The 22,372-nt window shown below is 38.5% G+C and overlaps 1 protein-coding gene across 1 annotated transcript in view; it reads left to right on the top strand.

The window, feature by feature from the left end:
* The first annotated feature begins 411 nt into the window (after window positions 1–411).
* CUX1 (cut like homeobox 1) overlaps window positions 412–22,372 on the top strand; it is a 241,199-nt gene continuing 219,238 nt past the window's right edge. Inside the window, exons 1-2 of the mRNA XM_018573575.1 lie at window positions 412–456; window positions 770–880. Coding sequence (XP_018429077.1) covers window positions 412–456; window positions 770–880 — 156 coding nt within the window. The remainder of the gene's footprint in view (window positions 457–769; window positions 881–22,372) is intronic.

Below are 22,372 nucleotides of genomic sequence, written 5' to 3'. Positions count from 1 at the left end.
CTTTTTTTTTTAATATAGTTTTGGACATGTTTTGAATTTCGGAGCTATGCGAGTCATTATAAGATTCAGTAGACAATTTCATGAAGCTGGACAATAATGTAAAAAGGGCTGCAGCTCTTGCTCTAAAATGCAATTACACACAACATGCTTCAGATTGTGGCAGACTTAGCTTTCAGTTTTGCTATTCTCCAGCACTGATGGCTCTGGGCTAAGCCTTATTGGCGGTTGCCACTGGTGCCATCTTTACCACTTTCTTCCTATTGAAGGTCTCTCTTCTTCTGCCATTGGGCAGTCACTGATGATGTAATATTTACTTATGCACGTTTGAGTTACATTGTCCCATCACCCAGATTTATTCTCAGCATCTTGTAAATGCAAAGTTTACACTGCACTGTGCGTGTGCTTCAGGCAATGTACACACACAAGAATCTGCTAGGAGAATGTGGACGAAGTTTGGTAGAGGAGAAATACAAAATTCTTTCTACTAAAACTTCTACCTACAAGCGGGTTTTTTTTTTGGCTTTATTTACGCTGTAGAAAACTTCTCAACAAACTGTAACTTTTAGATGCACAGTCTAAATGGCTAATGTAATTTGTCTGCCTGCGTTTCTGCATGTATTTAGTTTTTTAAACGTTGTATAATTTGGTTACTATCCCCTCCTTTTCTTTTTACTTGTTGTTTCTGTTTTTCTCCTCCGCATCTGTCCTTCGCACATATTATACAGGCATTTTCTTTAAAATCCTTATTTTTTTTTCCCCCTTTTAACAGAGAGAACTTGATACAACAGCAACCGTATTGGCAAACAGACAAGATGAAAGTGAACAGTCCAGAAAAAAACTTATTGATCAAAGTCGAGAATTCAAGAAAAACACTCCCGAGGTGAGCTGAACTATTTATTTTCTTGGTGAATGGAAAAAAAACCCGAAATCAAATTTAGATCTTCATTTTAGAGAAATAATGATAAACCCAAATGGAAAACCTTTTACTTTTTGATAAGGTACCATATGTCCCAAAATGCTCTACTAGCTGATTAGTGCAGAGGATTCTGGAGCTGCGGATTTCTAATATCTGGTGAACTAATGCCCATGCTTTAATTTAAGCTTCACAGTTTGGTTCATAATTTTATAGAAATGTATGTCATAAATCTGAGGAAATATTCTCCACTGCGTTGCATAATATCAAACTTCTTGATTAATTGTATAAAAGACATTACATTTCTAACCCCAATTTTGCCAAAATCAGAGGTTCTTTATGTGATCTAGATTAGAAGACCTCCAATGGTTTTGGGTCAATTGTGTGTTTATAATCTTTGTTCTACAAACAATCACTTAATACATAATAAAGTACTATGGAGTATGTAAATAGAGAACACTGCAGAAGCTACCTACCTTCAAGCTGGCTTTTTTCTGACCTACACATTTTATGAAGGGCTGTCAGATCAGTCTTCTGGGTTTAAATTACAGGTTGAGCTATTGACTCTGTAGACAAAATAACTTTTTACAACTAAGAAACAGTGGAGACACATAAGCGGAGAGCTACACCTCCTGGCTCAAAAGCAGAATTCAAAATATTAGTGTTCAGTTTTTCATATTTACCTGACTAAAGAAAAAGCAACAAAATATTTTTTTTTAAATATAATTTAAAAAAAAAATGTTTAGTGCTGACCATAACAAACAAAGAATACGTATACAACATCGGTATACGGTAATTGGGAAAACAAAGACAAATATTTTACAGATATTTTTCAGATTTAGTATTTACTGTTTGCTTTGACAGACCTTTAAATGAATTGCAGATGTTATTTTTCTTACCAATGTCTCTTCTCTTCATCAGTTTCAATTTGACTGATACTAGCTAATAATACCACCTTTCTTTTCTTGCAAGTCTTGAAGCAGCCTGAATTTTGTGGCTCAGTTTAGTGTTGAAACCCTACAGAGACCGTTCTACCTCCTCTGTTAAAAAGAACACAAACATATGGTGCAATCGGCAGGCTGCATCTTGATAACATCAGGGGTCTCAAGAGCTGCACTGCGATTGTTTGTTACTTGAGCTTGCAAGAAGGTTTTGGAGAATGTGCAGACTCTCTAATATGGGATAGTACCAGTGTATTTCCTTATATGTTGTGTGCTCTGAAGATTGCAATGCTACAGGTTTTGTTTTTTGCTTAGTCTGCACTGATGATTGTGGAAAGTGGATCGAGAGGGCTGTTGGCAGTGAACAGGTTAATATGATTAGCACCCTGGAGACGCATATGCATTTTGCCCTTGGATGCACAAACTGTTTTTAGCAACAACAGCTGGTTTCATGTTTGCACTGTTAAACCGAATATTTTCTTGGTGGATTGCCTCTGAGCAATTTCTTTGTAATTGTTTCTCATGCATGTGAAAAGTGCCATCCTTTAAGGAAAAATGATAGGAAATTAGTGTTACAGAAACAGAATTGTACTTTGATTAGTAGAATCCAGTCAAGATGCCTTTACTCCCAACAAATACATATAAGCATGTGCTACAGTCGGTGTTATAAATATTGATAACAACACTGTGTTACTTCAAATTAATTCACACGGATTGTCACCTTAAGTTATTCCAAAGTGTTGCCATCAGTTCAAACATTGATAACCAAATTTGGATATTTTAGGAATGTTACTGTCAGTAGCAATCGGCCTGCAGACATCAGCAGTGTTTGGTATCACTGCCCCTCATCCAATTAGAGAACGCCTGGTACTGACTGAGAAACATACTAGACATCCTCTGAATTGCCACTATACTCAACGAGAGACTCTCTATGTTTTAGCAGCACAGGGAAGTCGCTCAGCACAGCGGCTGTATCACGACCTGAAGCGTTGTAATACACGGTAGTAACTGCAGCTACTACAGTGTATTGGAGGATAACTATGACTTTACATGCCCAGCTGGACAAATGTAAGTATATACACTGAGTGGCCAGATTATTATGACCATCTGACGTTTTTCAGGCAAATTAGCTATAATTTCGTGCTGAAGTTGCTAGAGGGCCAGACCATTATAAATAGGAAGCAGGTTGTTTACCACGACAGTAGAAGTGATTTTTTTTCTGAAGATATGGGTAAACAACGCGATTTAACAGCCTTTGAACGTGGGATGATTGTTGGCGCTCGGAGCCATGGAGCGAGTATCAGCAAAACAAATTTTATTGAAGGCAGAAGGTGGCCCAACGAAGTACTGATGGGGTGGTCATAATAATCTGGCCACTCCGTGTATACCTGTATTGTTAAAGCTAGAGTTCTCCTTTAAGCTATTAGGTGAATAATCATTTATTAAAGTTTGGCCTTCTGAACCCAGATTAAGTGTTGGATACCCATGTGTGAATTAGGTGCCTTATATTAGGGTAGCAGCTTATGCTAAATAATCATGTGATAAATATGTGCTAAAGAGTTTTTTTGTTTTGTTTTTATTCTGAAAATACGGGCTTTATCCCTGCAGGATAGAATTTTTTTAAGCGAGCACTTGGCAGTGTGATTCTTAACTCCTTTTTTTTTTCTTTTATGCTAAGCTCAACGAGTTAAAAAGGTGGGCCCTGAAACTTCCAGGAAATATTGGAGTTTGGACCTGGGACGTGTATTTTTAACACTTTCTATCAGTATAATATTTAGTGGTTTTGTGGCTTGACAGAAATGCTGCTCTGAAATGGGACCTCATAAATTATGTGACCCAGCTTCAGTGCTGGCATGTAGGCTAGGTCAGTCAGCATTTAGTTAGTACAAAGGTTCATTTTGTTATTTCTAGCATTGCCATCGTCATGCCTAGGTAGAAACCTTTTAGGATTCAAGCAGTTACGCTTTGTATGAGTTCTGACTACATATTGATTTTAGAGATTTTTGTTTAGCTCATTCAACATTATATGTGAACATCTTGGTGTGTATGCTTAAAGAGTGATTGAATATAACCTCTATTACAAATCAAAACGTTTAACCAAACATGAAAAATTTAGACGCACGATGTTCATTTTGAGAGGCCACTGAAATAATGCAATTGCATTAAAAAGCGATTGACTTAGTTAAAGTAATATATGCAATAAGCAGGAATTTGACTATACAAAAAGTAGGCGAATGTCCACACACAATGTCACATGAAGAAAATTACTTTGGCAGGAATCGGCACCTGCGTCCCCCTGATCCTGCGCAGGTTAATGGTCAAATATCATATTCCCAGGCTATACAGTCTTCCTTGTAATAGTTTTATACTGGTTTTCTGTGCCAAGTTAAATAAGGAAAAAAATCCAGGATCCTTTAACAGATCCAGAATATGACTAAGCAAAGTTAATGTGCTGTATGCATGGTTAATAAATGATTTCAGTGCTAGAAGTAAGGCTGATAATGGTTAATGAAGTGGTGTTAAATGTTTGCTCTTCAAATTTGCTTGTAATTGAGAGAAATTGTAACATTTTAATTTATGGTATAAAGTGAAAGTCTGTTTTGTAGGATGTATTGTTTTCCATCTTCTATGTGTGTGTGTGTAAGTAGAACTGAAACCAAAAGTTTGTTTAGTTTTGGATAGAGTAAGGGAGGGTTATAACCCCTGTGATTTCCTGTCCAACAGGAAGCAAGAGGAAAGCCCTCAATAGAGAGGTCCCTCCTCTGCTGATTGGGAGTGGGCAGATGCAATAGTCAGCCTTCTATTGGCTATTGCAATTTGAAATAGCCAATAGCAGACTGACTATTGCCCCCACCCACTGCCTGCTGTGTTTACATTCTGCTGCATTTACATCCTGCTGATGGCTGCGAAATCTTGCACGATGTGCGTTTCTCTGAAGTAGAAAGGGGTCCCTAATGTCACCTTAAAAAGAACCTGTCACTTCCAATGTGCTATCACACAAGGGGCTTGTGCACAGCCCCCTCCCCCATTTGATAGCAATGAAGTTAAATTAAAAAGTGAATTTGAAAAAAAGGAAAAATAAAATGAAAAATACAAACAAAAGTCCCCAAACCCTCGCGAACTCGTGCATATAACAGAAGCGCAAGTCGGGCGCACCTAGGTACCAAATCGACAATTGTGCTACACATGTCGGGTATCAGTGAGTGCAATAATTGTCAGGCCATTATTCGTGGCTCACTCTAAACTGATGGCTGGGCATGTATGTATGTATGTATGTATATATATTTCCTGGCTCACCCCATGTCAGCATACCATGGGTTAGCTTCGCCCTCAACCCTAAGTAGGACCACCTTCACTAGATGATAAATCCCCCTGCTCCACTCACCACGCGTTCTTTTTCTGTTCTCGCTCAGGACACTTCACTAGTATTTCTTCTATTGTTTTTAGTGTCACCCTCCTCTTCTACCTCCTTTCTGTCTCTCATATATATATATTCATATTCTGCATAATTGTATTTTTTGTCCAATGTTGGAGTGTTATTTTAAATAAAAGTTTGATTATTTTATTACAGTAGCTTGGAGTTTTTCAATTCAAATTATTTTAAATACATGAAACTAATTAAAATGTCTAATATAATACATAAAGTTATTCAAATAAAAATTTAAAAGCAGGGAAAAGTCATTTTCTGCTTAGGCCTGACAAATTCTGCTGCAGGAGGTGCATTGCGGTGCCATTCATTTCAATGCCTACACTGGAACACACAGTACCACAATGCCGTGCGTCCCAGTGCGGTGCGATTGCAAAAAATTGTGCATGCAGTTTTATTCTGACGTAAACTTTTGTTTGTAAAACTCCATTTCTGAATTTTATTTTAAATTACGGATCGTATTTAATTTTCTTTTTATCCGTAATAGTTGCAGCCCTACATCAATTTCCTGTTCTGATGACAACTTAGAATTTGGGAATTTGATTCGGCTTCAGTGATAGTGGTCTCCAGGACAAATGGAGAGGATGAATCCCCCTAATGGGGATACAGAGAGCAATACAATACTGACAGGTGTTCTAGCCCCTCTCCACTCTATCCAAAACTTAAAAAAAAAATGTTTAGGCATCTGTTGCACATTAATGGAAAATGTAGGCCAGGTTATTGGTGCTGGTGTACAGTCACACTACACTCCGTGGAATTTGGAAAGTATATAGCCTGGAGGCCATGTTGTTTTTAGCCTATTATTGGCCACACCTGTACCATAGTCCTGGGCGGGGAGCTGTAATTATGTTGGGCTTCATGTATAAAGTGGCTGTTGATTTCTAAAACAATTTGTTTTCAGGGAACACCCTGTCGGGGTAATGTTCTGTCTCCAGACAGTGTAGAAGTAGTTATGTTTTTGAGTTCCAGGGTTGCCAATTATCTCAAAGATATATATATATATATATATGTGTAATCTCCATCCATGTGTGTGTGTGTATATGTATATATATATATATATATATATACTGGGCCTATATTTTTAGGCCCAGTTCAATACCATACCCGTGTGTTTGGCTTTATTTGTATTCTATTGTATTTTAAAGAAGAGGAGTACAGTGCAGCACAGTACATTTCAAATAACATTTTGCATCAGGTTATTTTGTTTATTTTATGCCCTGTGATGTTTCTGCGCGTTTTGTATATATCCTTTTCGGCACAGATATCGTTCTTTGTAAGTGCCCCCAGAGAGGTCAGCTAACAGACGTGCTCTTGGCTTTTGTACGCTTAGCATACAAAGTCGTGTGTTGATAAAGTGGAATAAGGGCAGCGTTGAGAACAAGGAAAATGGAGCGTAATTTTTTTTCATACTTGGGGATTCTTTATGCATTAACACATCCAGAGAGTTGATGAATATATGGAAAAATGGATTTGTGCTTTTACACTGCGTCTACAATGTGACAATAAATCCACTTTTTTCCTTTTAAAATGTCTAGCTGTATGATTTATGATCGCCTAACGTATTACTAAATTCATAGTAGGTGTTTTAGTTGGCAACGACAGAATCAAGAGATTTTGTAAACCTTTTAGTACCCCACTTTCATGCATCTGCAGTTTGCTGCAAGAAATCTAGAGCAAATATTTGAGTCATATATATCAATTTTATTTAACTCTTTGTTACATGATCGCTTATGTCGACTTCTCAGTCCTCCTCCAAGTGGCACTTTGTGTTCTGCGGTTACTGAAACTGCTGTAAATCTCAACCAGGTTGTGTTTGCATCCTTTTATAGTTCTACTTATTGGTTTGTAGTTTAGTCTTTTTAGGATGGTGAAAATGTTTAAAAATTTATGCATAAAATTTAGATTTGGCGACCTTTTCAGGAGGACGCTTCTTAAGCTAAAACACTCACTGGCTTCCAATATTTCTCCAGAAGCAAGAGTTTAATGCTAAACGTCAGGGTTATACGTCCCTTTTCTGTGCTATTCTCCATACAATCAAAAATACAATAGCTATGAGTTGTAGTAACCATAGCAGTGGGTAGACTTGGACCAGAGACCAATCAAGAGCATTTGTTGCTGAGTTTTGGTCTTGTTTCCTCAATTTAACATCAGTTTTAGACACCTTTTGAGCTCATTCATAATTTATTGGCAGGTTTTGCATTTCCATAGGCTTGTATGGGAATAAAAAATCCTTTTGAAGCAAACCGAAGCATACCAACACAGGCCCTCAGACAGAAAGGGGCCTTAGGCATGGTAGCAGTTTTAGCCCCTTGGCCCCATTATCCCTTAATTTGTTAGTAAAAGGATTGCAATAGGCACAAAGAAACCACTTCATCTGCATTGTCTATACTGATATAGTCCCTCACCATCAGACACCAGCTGCCTAGAAGTGTATTCCCCCTTGTGAAGTGATAGACAGATGTACAGATTTGACAACCCTGGTTTACTGCTGGAGCAGCAAGGCTGTAGCTGGGCAGTCTGGACATCTACTGGACCCTAGGTTGCCTTGTGAGTGATGTAGATGTTAGGTTCCCTGAATTATACAAAAATCTGGTGGCAGCTTCAGTTTGTCAGCATCCAGCTAAAACATATAATTCCATTTTTCAATGGTGTGGCCCTGGAAGATGTTCGATAAAATCAGACCTAATATAATTTACCAAATCAAAATGCAGTTTGTGAGATGTAACAAGCATTTAGTGCATCAGATTGTAACTGCCTCTTTTCTAGTTCAGATAGAAGAATCCAAGTTGTTCTGAGTAATTGTCTGCAGCCTGTAACGTGGCTGATTTTCTGATTGCACTCAAGTCTCGAGTATTTAGGAAATGCATACCAAACATTACATTATAATTACTTAAAAGACAACGCTATGCGTGACAAACAACTAAGTAATAATAGCCTACAGTCTTTTTACCTGTGCTTGATTTAGTTTTCTTGTGGATGCACCAGTTCGATAACTTAACTTTATTGAACATGTGGACAACCTTTTTATGTTGGGAGGCCACACACAGCAGCATTTTTTTTCTCCTTTTGGAACTTTTTTGGCGTTTAGGCCAGCAACCGCATGCATGAGGAAACTAGCACAGACCCTGTTTTAGGAAACACGCTGAGTCTTTTTTCCAAACCGGCACAGTGCTTACTCTTTTCTAAAAATAAATTCAAATCAAACAATCTGGCCAGATGAGGCGGACCTCATTGGAAATGGCATGGTGGCAGCAATGCTCTTAAAGCAGAACGTCAGGCATATAGTTTTAGGATTTAAATGATATGCCCCATATTTATGGCTTAGCCTACTCTTTGCCTTGTCCTATCTCATGGGTGAATACAGGGAATAAATGCTGAATTCTGCTGAATTAGTCACCTCTCCTTTCCTAGCTTGTTGTTTAGTCAATGAAGAAGCAGCAGCACACCGAGGGAATGATTCCTTGTCCTCTTACGTTGTACATATGTGTTTACCGGCAGGCTGGTAAAAATGACTTGCTTAAGCGTGCCACACATATAAAACAATCTGGTTATACAGATTTTTACATTTTTACAACAGCTTATTACTGAAAACGGTCTTCCTGGTTGAATATCTTTTCAGTTAATTATTTAGGTATGCCCTCATGTTTCATACACTAAATGGTGACACCCCTCCAAAAATATTGAGTCCCGATTTCTCCAGTGAAAGCTACAGCATACAGAGACATTTTATACAGATGTGCACATCAAACCTTATGACAACCTTGTGCTGTTTCAGGATGACTGTGCCCTTGTGTGCAAAGCCAAGCCCATAAAGACATGGCTTGACAAGTTTATTGTGGAGGAACTTAAGTGGCCATAACCCTAGCAAGCACCTATAAGATGATTTTGGATGCCCAAATAGCATAGTTTTTGTACAACTGGATGGTAGCATGTGTGACCAACAATAGAAATGACAGAGTTGCTTTGAAATATTAAGCAGAGTGTAAGTTGTAGCAGTGGTATATAAGTAATACCATGGCCAGGTCTCTCTTTGTGTTCTTAATAATTGGAACACTGTAATCCATAAATGTAGAAATATGTGTAATACAGCTCGAGTTGAAGGGTTTCCTTTTTTTCCTGATCGGTTGCTCTCTTGCTAAGTTCCTAATTGCTTATAATTACTGTATCGTACATGAGTGGGCGTAATTTTCTGGTAAACTAACCATTCTGTTCAGACTCATTATACACCGCTCCAGCCGCTTATAATCAGATTCTGACGTGGCTCATCAAAGTTCAACAGGGATAATTTTGCTTTAGTTAACAGTAAATGCACACAAGCTAATCCTTTTCTTCACATCTCTGTGAGTTGTAGAGCATCCAAGAAACATTGAGGTGTTTAATATGTAGTTGTACTTCTGTTCAAATTAATTACAAAGAATGGCTGAATAACACGAAGAACATTTTATTTATTTCTAATTCGTATTATTTACTTACTGATCTGGATATAAATATTTTTCTTTTCATTTGTCAGTATGTGTTGGCTGTGTGCAGTCCCAGCATCAAATATACAGTATTTAAAATTAATGCATGCTAACTAATGTCGATTATTGTAACACTTGCAGGTAAATTACCTGTCAAAGAGGTGTCAGTACTGCTTCTGTCAATGCAGATCACCAATGGCAGGTTTAGGAATCACCCAAGCATGTCGTTTATAGACTAACATCCAGGGCCATAGGTGACACCTAGATCCCTGGTGTCGTTTCAGTAGTCTTTTTATGTACTAGGCTGTTGAGGGTTTGTTTTTAAAGTGTATTTCCACTTTTACAGCCAAAGTGGGAAAACACCTCTTTTATATTTGTTGCCCATCACATTACATAACTTTAAAAAAAAATTGCTTATGTTTTACTACTTCTGTACTGAAAACTCCCAAACGAAAGCTTTCTCCTGTGCAATATTAAGAAGGGGCTCTGGAGTTAATGTTTACTTTAATTAGCCCTGTCTGTACTGTGCTGGCAGATCTCTTTATCGGTTGTAAACTAGATTTGAACACTGTCCTAGCAAAGGGTTAAAGATCTGTGGGGTGGTCCTCTGCATTGTATGTTGTTAAGAGAAAACTGACTCTGTCCCCATTTAGTCCCGCTACACTTTCACTTTGAAATAGTTCAGAGTAGCTTGCGGTCTGTCCAAAGGCCTGCTCCAAAGAAACAACTAGAAACGTAAGAAATATTTGTCAAAAATGATTTGTAGGCATACTGTGTAACTAGGAACACATGACATGTGTTTTCTCAAACTTGACTGCAAAAGTAGAAATACACTTCAACCCTTCCCATGCTGTCGCTGCAACATGCCATTTGGTGGTGGAAGCAGGACCCTGTAAATGGATTCCCAGCTGCTATAGCAGCCATTAGTTTGCTTACATGAGTAAAACCGAATTACAACCGCCAGATCACTTACGGGCCACCCAAGGTTGCCCCCCTTCCACCAGTGAGTGGACCTAAGTGCAGGATGTAAAGAATCCTCTGAGGCCATGGGTGTCAAATCTTGGTAAATATAAATCTGTGGAGGGGGAGGGTGGGCACTGGGATGTTGGAGGAGAGGTGCAGAAAGAATAAGTGCACTTTCATAGAACTTTAAGCTCATTCACTGTTATATATCTATAGATCTTGAATGTCCATTGTCTGGCCACAATTTCGATTTCACTTTTAGGGGCAACTATAAAGAAAGATTTTTCATATAGATAATTACAAAGTTTCTGTAAAGGGTTTAATATTTTACAATGCAGCGGATTTGATGCTTGCTGACTGATAGTTACTTAGATCAAGTGTACTTTTACTACTTATTTTCCCAGCAATAGCATCCTGTGTAGGGTAGGATAAGCTACCTTGTCTACCATCTGCGGTCCATACATTTGCATCTATATATGATATGGCTGTGTAGGGATTTGCAAAAGCTGTAACAATGCAGTATAAGTTGTGTCTAGCAGAAAGGTATCTGTGCTTTATCCTGATGCCACTCCTTCCAAACTTTCCAAAGTTCCTAGGAGTGTAGTTTTATCATGAAAGCTCCTAAATACTCTAGTGGAGCAGGTGAGGGGTAGAAAATGTAGAACTCTAAAAGAAGAGCTCTGGGAAAAATTATTCTTAACCCTTGCGTGTGGGGCTACTCACCGCTCGCCTATGCAAAGTTAACCTGGTGTGTTCTTGCTTCACAGTTAGGCAAGCCTGATGCACACCGGAGGTAACGTACCATATGCAAGTAATAAATGTTACATTTTTATGTGAACAGAAAATATTTTGGAAGTGGAGCTAATAAACATTTTGCTCTCAAACCACTGTATATAAAACAGCTACCGCAAATTAATTGCTGTTCAAAGCCTGAATTGATTTTGCTAATACATATAACATAAAAAAGCTAAATTAGTTTTCATTTTAACTAACAACAGATTAGTTTCTGATGTGACTAAAATTCATACATATGCTGATAAAAAGCCTTCAGGACAGAAATCTCGGCTGGTTATCTCTCGTTCTCAGCCGTGTTGCATAAAATAGGGTTCTATATATTTTAAAGGGTGACATAACCCCTTTAATCTAATTTCTTTGTATGTTCTTTTCCCCCTTTACCTAAAGAGGTAAGCATAGTCAATTTTTTTGTGTGTGTAAATTATATTTGCTTTATGTAACCCCTTGTTTCTATGTATAGTTAGCAACTTTATGTGTACATGAGGGCAACCTTATTTCCTAATTAAATTTGCTTATACTAATTTTGCCCGATTTTGTCGTGAATGGGCTGAAATTCTAACAGTGTATAGCCAGCCTTAGACTTTAAGATCCTGCAGTGATAACTCAATATATTTGCTCACTGTAAATGTATTAGGCTCCTTTTACACTGTCGAATCAGGAGGGGATCCGTGCATGGATCGGATGTGAGTCGTGACATCTGTGTCCATCCAGTTTTTCCCTCCATCTTGTGTTGGAGGAACAAAACGGAAATGACCGGACCCCGTGTCAATCCATTTACATTAGATTACCCCCCGATCCGACACAATCGGGTCTGGTGAAATGGAAAACAGTTAAGTTGTTGTTTTTCTGTTTTTTGCCTGAGTCGGGGGCAACTGGATATAAACAGATGCCCCTCTATTTAGATCTGACTGCCTATAGACTTACATTGGGCACCTGATCCTGTCTGCCTTAAAAAACTACAGGTGGATCTCATCGGACCACCTCTCTGAGGCGGCTGCAAATAGGGGGCCTTATACTTTACCTTGTAATTAGTCAGTCTATTTAAATGAAGAAAAGTAGTCCCTTTCCTGTTTAGTATCATCATGTGCACCTCACTGAACATGGACCAGAGAAAAAACAGCATGTCAACGGTAAAGGCTAGGAGAACATCTCATAGCAGCTTGATGTTCCTATAACTATAGTTGCAATATAAGGGGCTTTATACTTTACCTTCATGTTCCTCTTATTTGCATAGTCACAACAACATTATTTTTCTGTACTCTGAGTAATGTTGAATAGTATGGTAATGGCATAAAGGAAGAAAAGTATTACTATAATCATTATGGCATGCAAATTTTGAGGCGGGTGGAGTTGAGTATATTTTTCTTTTCTAAATGCGGATAAATGTCTCTCCTGCACAGAATGCAGAGGACATTACTCAACTCTAAAAATTATCACATTAATTCTATAATTACCTTACTTGACAGCTTGTCTGTGTAATTTAGCACCTTGGCTGCAAAATGCTCTTGGTTTTCCCCATCCCTCTTTTAGTCCATCCTTAAAGTAGTTCTGTCACCTTCATTGTTGATAAGCACAGTGAAATCTGTAGAAATCTGTTTTTCCTCAGCTTGGTTCATTCATGCTGCCATTGCTAAGTAATTCATTGTAGAAAGTCTCAATAACCAAAGCAAAAAATCGGCAATATTTGGTGCTGAAATATGGTATTTTATGTAACGTGTAAATTGCTACCTGTCTGTGCTCTTTTCTTTGTGTCAGTTTCCTTTTAAAGTGATGGCTGCATCAATGTCCAACTCCAGGCTCTCCTCCTTCTCCTCCACCTGTCTCCTAATTTTTAATTGTGATCAGGTTAACACTTATTGTACCTCTCTAAATGTGCAACATTTGCAGGCATGACAGAATGCAGTCAGTTGTGACAACCATTACAAACGTGTGCAAATTTACTGGTACCCTTAGGCTTCATTCACAATATGCAGTTTGGGATTCCTGCTGCAGGAATCCAAAATGTCCTTTTTAGCTGTGGGCACTGTACCTATTCAAGTTAATGGCCAGGTGACAGCGGCCGCATCTGTAAATGGCAGTCTGCATGTGATCAATTGTGATACAATTACATGCGGTTTGGAATAGATCACTGTCCCTGGACACATCTATCAGGCCACAGCCACATGGGTTATTTGGGATTCTTACTGCAGAAGTCTGTAGGTTCCTGTCACAGGAAACCAAATCACATAGTGTGAATGAAGCCAAACAGCTCATTAAAACAAAGCTTTAATAGTGATGAAAAGTGATCGAATGAAAATATATATTCTTATTTTACAATGATATTTGAAAAAAAATGGTCTGGATAGGTTTGTTGGTACCACTAGAAAGGATAAGTAATTGGATCATAGTGATATTTCAAAGTAACGGTTTCCTGTAATTATTATCACACGTCTTCAACCTTGTAATCAGTCAGTTAGCCTATTTGATGTTCCTGTGACAATAGTTGCAAATATTAAGAAATATAAGGTCCATGGGAGTGTAGCCAAGCTGTGTGTATGTGGCCACAAGAAGAAAATTGACACCAGTTTAAAGAGAAGGTCAGTGTAAATGGTAGACAAAGAGCCAAAGAAAATGTCCAAAGAGAATTAAGCTGAACTCCAAGATCAGTGTCTAATCGCATCATGCATCACTTTTTAAGCAACAGTGGGCTCATAAGAAGACTCCACTGTTAAAAGAAAAACATAAAAAAGCAAGATTAGAATTTGCTGAAATGCATATTGACAAGCCGCAGTGCTTCTGGGACAATGTCCTTTGGACAGATAAAACCACACTGGAGTTTTTTGGCAAGTCACATCAATTCTTAGTTCACAGACAAAAGAAAGGAAGCTTTTAAAGAAAAGAGCACCATATGTACTGTAAAACATGGAGGAGGCTTTGTTTTGGGGTTGCAATGGTGCATTTGGCACAGGGTGCCTTCAGTCTGTACAGGACACAATGAAATCTCCGGACTATTAGGAAATTCCGGAGTGAAACATACTGCCTAGTATCAGAAAGGTCTGTCTCAGTTGCAGTGCATGGGTCCTTCAACAAGGTAATGAAAACACACAGCTAAAAGCACCCAAGAATGCTTTTGAACAAAACTTTGGACTTATCTCAAATGGCCTTCTGAATCCTATTGAACATCTATGCAAAGAGATGAAACATGCAGCCTGGTTAAGGTACCCTTCAAATCTGACACAGATGGAACAGTTTGCGCAAGAAAAGTGGACCAAACTACCTGTTGGGAGGTGCAAAAGTCTAATTGAGGGCTACAGAAATTGCTTGTTTCCAGTGACTGCCTCTAAAGGTTGTGCAACAAAATATAAGGTTATGGGTCCCATCATTTTTGTCCAGCTTATTTTATTTTGTTTTGTTCTTTAAATATTCTTGTGAATCAAAAGCAAAGTCTGACTTTTATTAAATACAGGTTAAACAATGATGGAAGCAAATTATTTTGGCCAGCTTCAAGTTCCTTCAGAGAAAATTATGGGTTATTCTTTTTTCATGGAAGGGTGCCAACACTTTTGTCCACATCTGTATGCAAGAAAAAAACAGTCTTGCCAAATATGAACCATGGTGGGACCGTATTATTATTATTTTTTAATGAGAGGGTGTACTTAAAGTATATATAAAGCCATTTTTTTTGTTTTCCTTTTTGGATAGACTAGAAGAGATATGGATGGAGTTTGCTTCTGTGTCTAATAAGGAAGGTTTTTCTTCACTTCCTGTCCTGTGAACAGAGCAGGAAGCTAGAGGAAATCTCTCTAAATTGAGGGAAATCACCATGACAATGGTTTTACCAGGACAATTAAAGAGAGTAAATCTCCCTAATGGGGACACAGACAGAGAACTTAACCAACCTTCACCACTCTATCAAAAAAAACAAAACAAAACCTTAAATACACTTTTTAATGGAGTCATGTGGTTTTGGCCAAATATCTAATTGTTCTGTGGTTTGAATGACCAGGGTAGTTCTTAAAGTACCAGTTTCAGTTGAACTGTAGTTGAAGGTATGGCCTCATCAGTGTACAAAAAAAATTGACCTTGGTGTTCCTGTAAGCATTGGGTAGGCCCATTAAACAGTACAAGGGCTTCTGGATCACATGCATCTTTTGTCTTCTTGTGTACATTTGCTGCCTTCATAACCTCCCTTTCCCGCTTTTGCTTTGCAGTGTATGTGCCATGTTCGGCATTTCTTTATGCTGCGTCTCACTTTCCCTGTGCTGACACTTTTATTGGCCTGCTCACATTCCCCTGAACAGCTACAATAAATATTCCTAGATTAAAGCACATCAACTTGCCAAGTAGAAGTGCCGAGCAGGATTTATGGAGAAGGCAACTTTCCTTTTCATTTATCAGCCGGAGTGTCATAATCGATAATGTATTTGTAATAGAATTTGTATATTAATTGTAGATGCAGGTTGTAACAAATTGCCATTTAATGGGTCATTGACTTCAATTACATTGCCTTGTATGGAAGCTTTTGTATTTCTCATTACATGTGTGGGGTAGTGAAGGAAGTTGTCTTGTTTACTCGGAGCATTTTGCGGATGATCTACTGCGTGAGCCCGCAATGGGGAATTTATGAAGCTTTGCGCTAGTTCTCTTTGTACAGTATCAATACAAGATGCAGATTTTTTGGAGAAGACACATTTTGCTTAATAAATAACCTGCAAGTGTCAAATACTATCACCGATGTGGTTGTTGTCAATTCCATATAATTGAATCTTTTAAATAAACAAAATACATTTTAATTTTGACCCATTAAAATGAAAGGCTCATAAATACAATTTTTTTTACATAGATAACATAGAAAATAAAGTTTGTAAATGATTGTAAATAGAAATGGTCAGTAGGATGGAGAAATGAGGGAAATCTCCTCATAAAATCAGTTTACAACTCTGTCAAATACTAAATAGCTTTTTTTGCTGCAGTTGCACTTTACAGCAGAACTCTAGCTTAAAGTATATTTCCATCATTGCTGTCAAATCTGAGAAACCCCCTTAGAATAGATAGTAATGTGGCAATCGGGGTCAAAGAGGCTTTTTTTCCCTTTTTGTTTTTTCCTTTTTTTAAAGTGCATTGACATACAATGTACCACCCAAGCCTTGAGATCTATAACCCTTGGTTAGAAGTCCTGCACATCTAGTTTAAGACTGATAGTTAGATCTGCCAGCACAGTACAGATGGGTTAAAGTATGGTAAATATAATTCCCAAGCCCCTTCATTAACATTACATAGAAGGGGAAGCTAAACAGTTTTTCAGCAAGCAAAAAGGTAAGCAGCAATTTGTAAATATATTTTAAGGTATGCTTTGTGAATGGGAACATGTAATAAATATAAAGTAGGTGTTATCCCAATTTGGCTGCAAAAGTGGGAATGCACTACATAAATAAATAAAAACAAGATGTCCAGGAGTATTAAAAAATAAAAAGCAGCTTTTGTTTTTACCTTCAGTCTAGCGCTGTCTCTAGATAGGCAGAGCCAACTGTCACTCGCGCAGCTGGGTGGATCTAGACAGCATTGTCGGGATCCGTTCTGGCTACAGCTCGCGATATACTGAGCTTTGGGTGACGGGAGGACGCTAGTTTGTGTCCTCCCGTTACCCTTAGGAGAACTATGGGTAAAAGCTCTAACCCCATAGTTCTCCTTTAAGACAAAAACAAAGGCACAATTTTTCATACAATCAGAATACTTTTGACACAGATATGCAAACACTGAAGAACCTGTAGCCATAGAACAATCGCAACAAATTTGAAATACTGTATAACTATACTTATTATAACAAGGAGTTCATAATAGCTATCGGTAATTACGAACAATTATCTTCAGCTTTTGAGGAATTGCAAACCCCTGAATGCTTTTCCAGATTCTAACTGGCAGTGTTGTTCTAAATTTTCAGTTCTCAGCAGCTTGAAAACCTCACGTTTTCCAGTCATTACTTAAGAAGCAAAGCAAAGAATCTGAAGGTCACTGAACCGAATACATGAGAGCTACAGTGCTAACACATTTTACTGATAAAGCATGTAAATGTTTCCATACATTGACAACCAATAATAACTCGCATTGTAGTTACATTTTTTTCTATTGCAGTACAACCTATATTTCTTTATCAGCCAGTACAGCTGGTAAAAATTTACAGCATAGTTCTTACAGCAAAGCTTGGATTTTTTAATGCAACTTTTATATGTTGACATAGACAGGTCCACTTGTTTCAAAGTCTGCTTCTCCTCCGGGTGCCCTGAAATGTGATCTAAGATTTCACTTGCTACAATTTTGTAAAGCTGAACGGTTTATTGCTAAAGAAATAGATTACTCTATAGCAATTCTCAGATGGTCAAGGCTTTGCGGTAATTTGGGTTTCAGAGTTGACAAATAACAATGTTATAGAAGTCTTAGTATCCTAAAACAAATACGGCAACTGACAGTAGATACTCTAAGGCCTGGTTCACACCTAGGCGTATTGCATATGCGCGTCTGTCGCGTGTTTTTTCCCCGCGATTCGCGGTAAAAAAGTTGCGCGACAAACGCGCGTTTCCGAAGGCTACTTGGCTGTATCACAATGGAAACGCTTAACAAAACGGCCCAAAGTAGTACATGTACCTTTTCAGGCGTGGGCCGTTTTGTAGCGCGTTAGGGACGGGCGGAAATAGGCCTTATATTTTTGAGCGTTTTGTAGAGCGTTCGTCGAGCGTAGAACGCGCTACAAAACGTTCAGGTGTGAACGAGGGCTTAAGGTAAATGTGAATGTGGTGCCACAATAATTCTAATAAGGAGTGTACTAATACTAAAAGTGGTGAATGAAAGTGAAAGAGACTTGAGAGACATTTTTTTTCACATTTTCCAGCATTGACACGAACATGTACAACTAATAATGTCAGTCGCTTATGCAAGGGTACTTCCACTCTAGCGCTCTTATTTGATTGAAACTCTGACAGGGTTCTTCACAGAAGGGTGCAGAGTTTGGAGAAGGCAGGAGAAGTGAACAATTTAGGCCAAAATATCTGATTTGGAAAAATTCTCCAATTCAGCTCACTTTCCAGTTCAGCTATGTTTATATAACCCTGTAAGTGTTAACTGGGTGTAGTGCACTCATCACAGTAGTGTCCTGGTTGCTAATCAGACAATGGTTCAATATATACATGAAGACAATGAGGTCTGAGGATCCCTAAACGGAGTGAGTAGAATGAAGGGAAGTTGTACCTAACCCAGTGCCACCCTCTTTTTTTCCAAACCTTGAAAATTTCATAACAGAAAGGATCAGATTTGGACCTAATGTCTGTGCTTGGCATTCATGGGAGGTAAGACATTACAGTCCAGCTTAAGACACACTGACACAAAGCAGATCAACTAAAAAGGAATGCAGAAACATCAAATGCTTCTTAGCCCTGGGTCTGAAGAAGACCTGATCAGCCATGTTGTAAACTGCCATATAGTAAATAGTCTTGGAGAATAGTTTAGGAATACACATCTGTCAGACTGGGGGCAGTGGCTTGTTCTGACATACCAATGAACTGCACAGAGTTAGGTTTCATAGGGGCGCTGTAAAGCTTTCTCGCACAGGGCGCCTAAAGGCCTAAGGCCGGCCCTGATAGTCATAAGCAGTGGTCACACACTTATGTATGACATGAAACACGCCTAAATTAAAAGGTACAGAAGGCTGATGGGACACATTACACCACCAGAGAGTGCTTTGCATAGGTTTCATATTCTAGCATCTATTAAATTGTAATTTTGTTGGTTTTCGTATTGTCAAATCTGGTCATCTCGAAATATAAATATAGTTAGGATAGTTAGAAGTGTCAAAAAAATGAAGCAAACAAAAAACCACGTCCCCTTCAGCACACCCCTTGTAAAAACACAAGGCACTTCTGCTTACCCCTGTCACCTAGCAGACACTAGCCACAAGGTAACTATATTTTACTATATGGCTAGTGTGAATAAGCCCATAATCTTTATTTTACGGTTGCTTATTGTCCTTGTCTTTTTCTGTAAATATTTTCTTGCACTGTTTTTTTTCCTTTCTTTTATCTTTCCTTTCATTTTCTTTTATTATATTTTAAATTGGTTAACCTCTGAATGCTTCAATCAGAAATTAAAATAATGTATTGCCTCTAGTGATCCAGATATGACCTTTCTTAAGAGGTCAGAATTCGGCACCATGACAAAAATGGTGGTTGGGGCTATGGTGTGTGTAAAGGGTTAACTGCGGAGTTAACCTACCAAAGTGAAGATCACTCCCAGTCTGCTGGTGGTCAGATTGTTGTGCCTCGAGGTGGAACATCTGCACAGGGTGGCAACTGAGAGTGCGATCTGCAAAAGGTGGCAACTGGGAGTGCGATCACAGTACTTGTAAAGCAACACAGTGGTTTGAGCCTAGATGTTTGTTTTGTACATGTAGAGGAGGAAACTTGCAGCAATGTCAAGGAGAACATCATGTACTGCATAATGAAGCGTTAAAAGTTTGTAATTGTATAACTATATTTGTAATTGTTTAACTGTATTTGTATAATTGTATAACTGTATAACTGTTTGTAATTGTATAACTGTATAACTGCATCCCCCCTCTGCCAATCCCTCCACTGGCTTCCACTCGCCCAGAGGATAAAATTCAAAATATTAACAGTCACCTATAACGCCATCCACAACTCCGCCCCCGGATATATCTCAGACCTTGTCTCAAAGTATCACCCTAAATGTCCCCTCCGCTCATCCATTGACCTCCTGCTTTCCAGCTCCCTTGTCCACTCCTCCCATACTCGCCTCCAGAACTTCTCTAGAGTCTCTCCCATCCTCTGGAACTCTTTACCCCAACCTGTCCGTCTATCTCCCACCTTGACTGCCTTTAGGCGTTCCCTAAAGACTCATCTCTTCAGGGAAGCCTATCCCACCGCAACCTAATCACTGAACCTTCACATTCTCACATTCATTCCCACAGCTACCTCATGTATCATTTCCCCCTCCTCTTTTAGATTGTAAGCCCTCAGGGGCAGGGCCCTCCTTACCATCTTGTCTTGAATTGTATTGTAACTGTAATGTCTTCCTTATATTGTAAAGCGCTGCGCAAACTGTTGGCGCTATATAAATACTATGTAATAATAATAATAACTAGAGAAAGCCGTATTTGACTTTTTGCATATGTAGCCTCAGCTTCTGGTTGTACCCTGCTGACCCCTTTTATTTTAATTGACAGTGGATGCCTGATTCAAAATAGCCCCTCTGCAGTCTCTAATGCTATGAAAACCCCCCCATTGCGGAGGTGTGAATTTTAATGATTGGCCGAGAAAAAGATTAGCACTCTTGACATCCAGTTGTATTTATGCATAAATACAACTTGCCCCTAAAATACCTTAGCAGTGCTGTGTATTTTTTTTAAACAGTTATGGCAAAAACTATTTTTAGAAAGTTATCTGCAGTTTGTTTCTGTTTGACTTGTAAGTTTACATAGCAAGCATTCTGTAGGCACTAATGTTACGTTATAGTATAATGGGATTGTATGAAAATGGGATTGTATAATTCAGACATGGGAAGTTGGAACCTGCCATTTCAAATTAGTATAAACTGAGAAGTGAGCATTACTGACATTGTGAATATAGTAATTGGGGTTGATTTCTTGGCATGTTGCCGAGGCTGACTGACTAGCGTCTCGCAAGTTAATTATAGCACTGTTAGCAGAGAGAGGAGATATTTAACAGTAAGAGAGATAAAATGGAGTGCAGGGGCCCCGGTAATATAGTAAATGCAAGAGAATTTGTAAATCGCAGGATAATGGTGTTTCATTTCCTAAGTGACAGCTCAAAAGTGAGCCTCATTGGCAGCTTTTGATTCATTGTACTTGCTGCCACTTAATAATCATAACCCACATTTTTCTTTTTTAGAAGAAAAAAGAATTTGCATGTCTGTGAAATGGTAGCAACATGTAAGCAATGCTGGGTACAGTAGAGGGTTTGTTGCCTGTTCTGACGTTTACACAGGCTGACTACCAACAAATCACAGACTCTTCTCACCAGGGAATAGTTTCCTATGTAAAACATTGGTTATAGGCAAGATTATAGGGTGGCCACTGAAAATTGTAAGGTATAAAGGGACTTGTAAAACCACAGTTTTTCTTGTTTCATGGTGTACAGTATATATTCCATTTTTTTTTTTTCTAGGAAACCTATTTCTTTGACAGTAGCCATAGAGATTAAATGGTGACAATTCATGTCCCTCACTGAACCCCAGTAAACAATAGCATTGCTAGTGATCAGGAGAGTTGGAAAGCATTATTAGGTAATCTGAACTGAAATCTCAAACTTTGTTATCAGTCTTTCCAGCTATCATCTGTGAACTATAAACACCTTCCTCCTTTTGTTATAGCGAGGGGGAGGGATTTGTCGTCCACATCAGGAGCACAGCCTAGGGTGACAGTGTTGTACCATAGATGCAGTACAATGAGTGAGTGTTGTCCCCTTAGAACAGGAGCTATGTTACCGGCAGGAACACTATTTAACCTCCCTGGCGGTATGATTTTGCAGGATTTTAGCATGCCAAAGCGGTACATTGTTTGTTTTTTAATTCTTAGTAAATCTTAGGAATAACTCACCTAAATCTGTCCAAACAAGAGTCCAGTAGACATCCCGGGTATGATAAAGTTTGAAACACAAAATCATAAATTATAATATAAAAAATGATAATATAATAAAATGGTCCAGTAAATGGGAATTCTGGGGCGCTGCCTGATCCGTACCACAGTCAATAGAGTACAGTAAAAGTGCAGGCAGGGCACTGGATAAAGCTCTAGGGACAAAATTGAAGTGAAATAGTTTGATACATATATGTAATTATTGCAGATTACATTGTATTGTGTGTATTC

The sequence above is a fragment of the Nanorana parkeri genome, unplaced genomic scaffold (assembly GCF_000935625.1).
Source record: "Nanorana parkeri isolate BGI_ZX_2015 unplaced genomic scaffold, ASM93562v1 scaffold48, whole genome shotgun sequence".
NCBI lineage: Eukaryota > Metazoa > Chordata > Amphibia > Anura > Dicroglossidae > Nanorana > Nanorana parkeri.
This window is presented reverse-complemented; position numbering and strand designations above follow the sequence as displayed.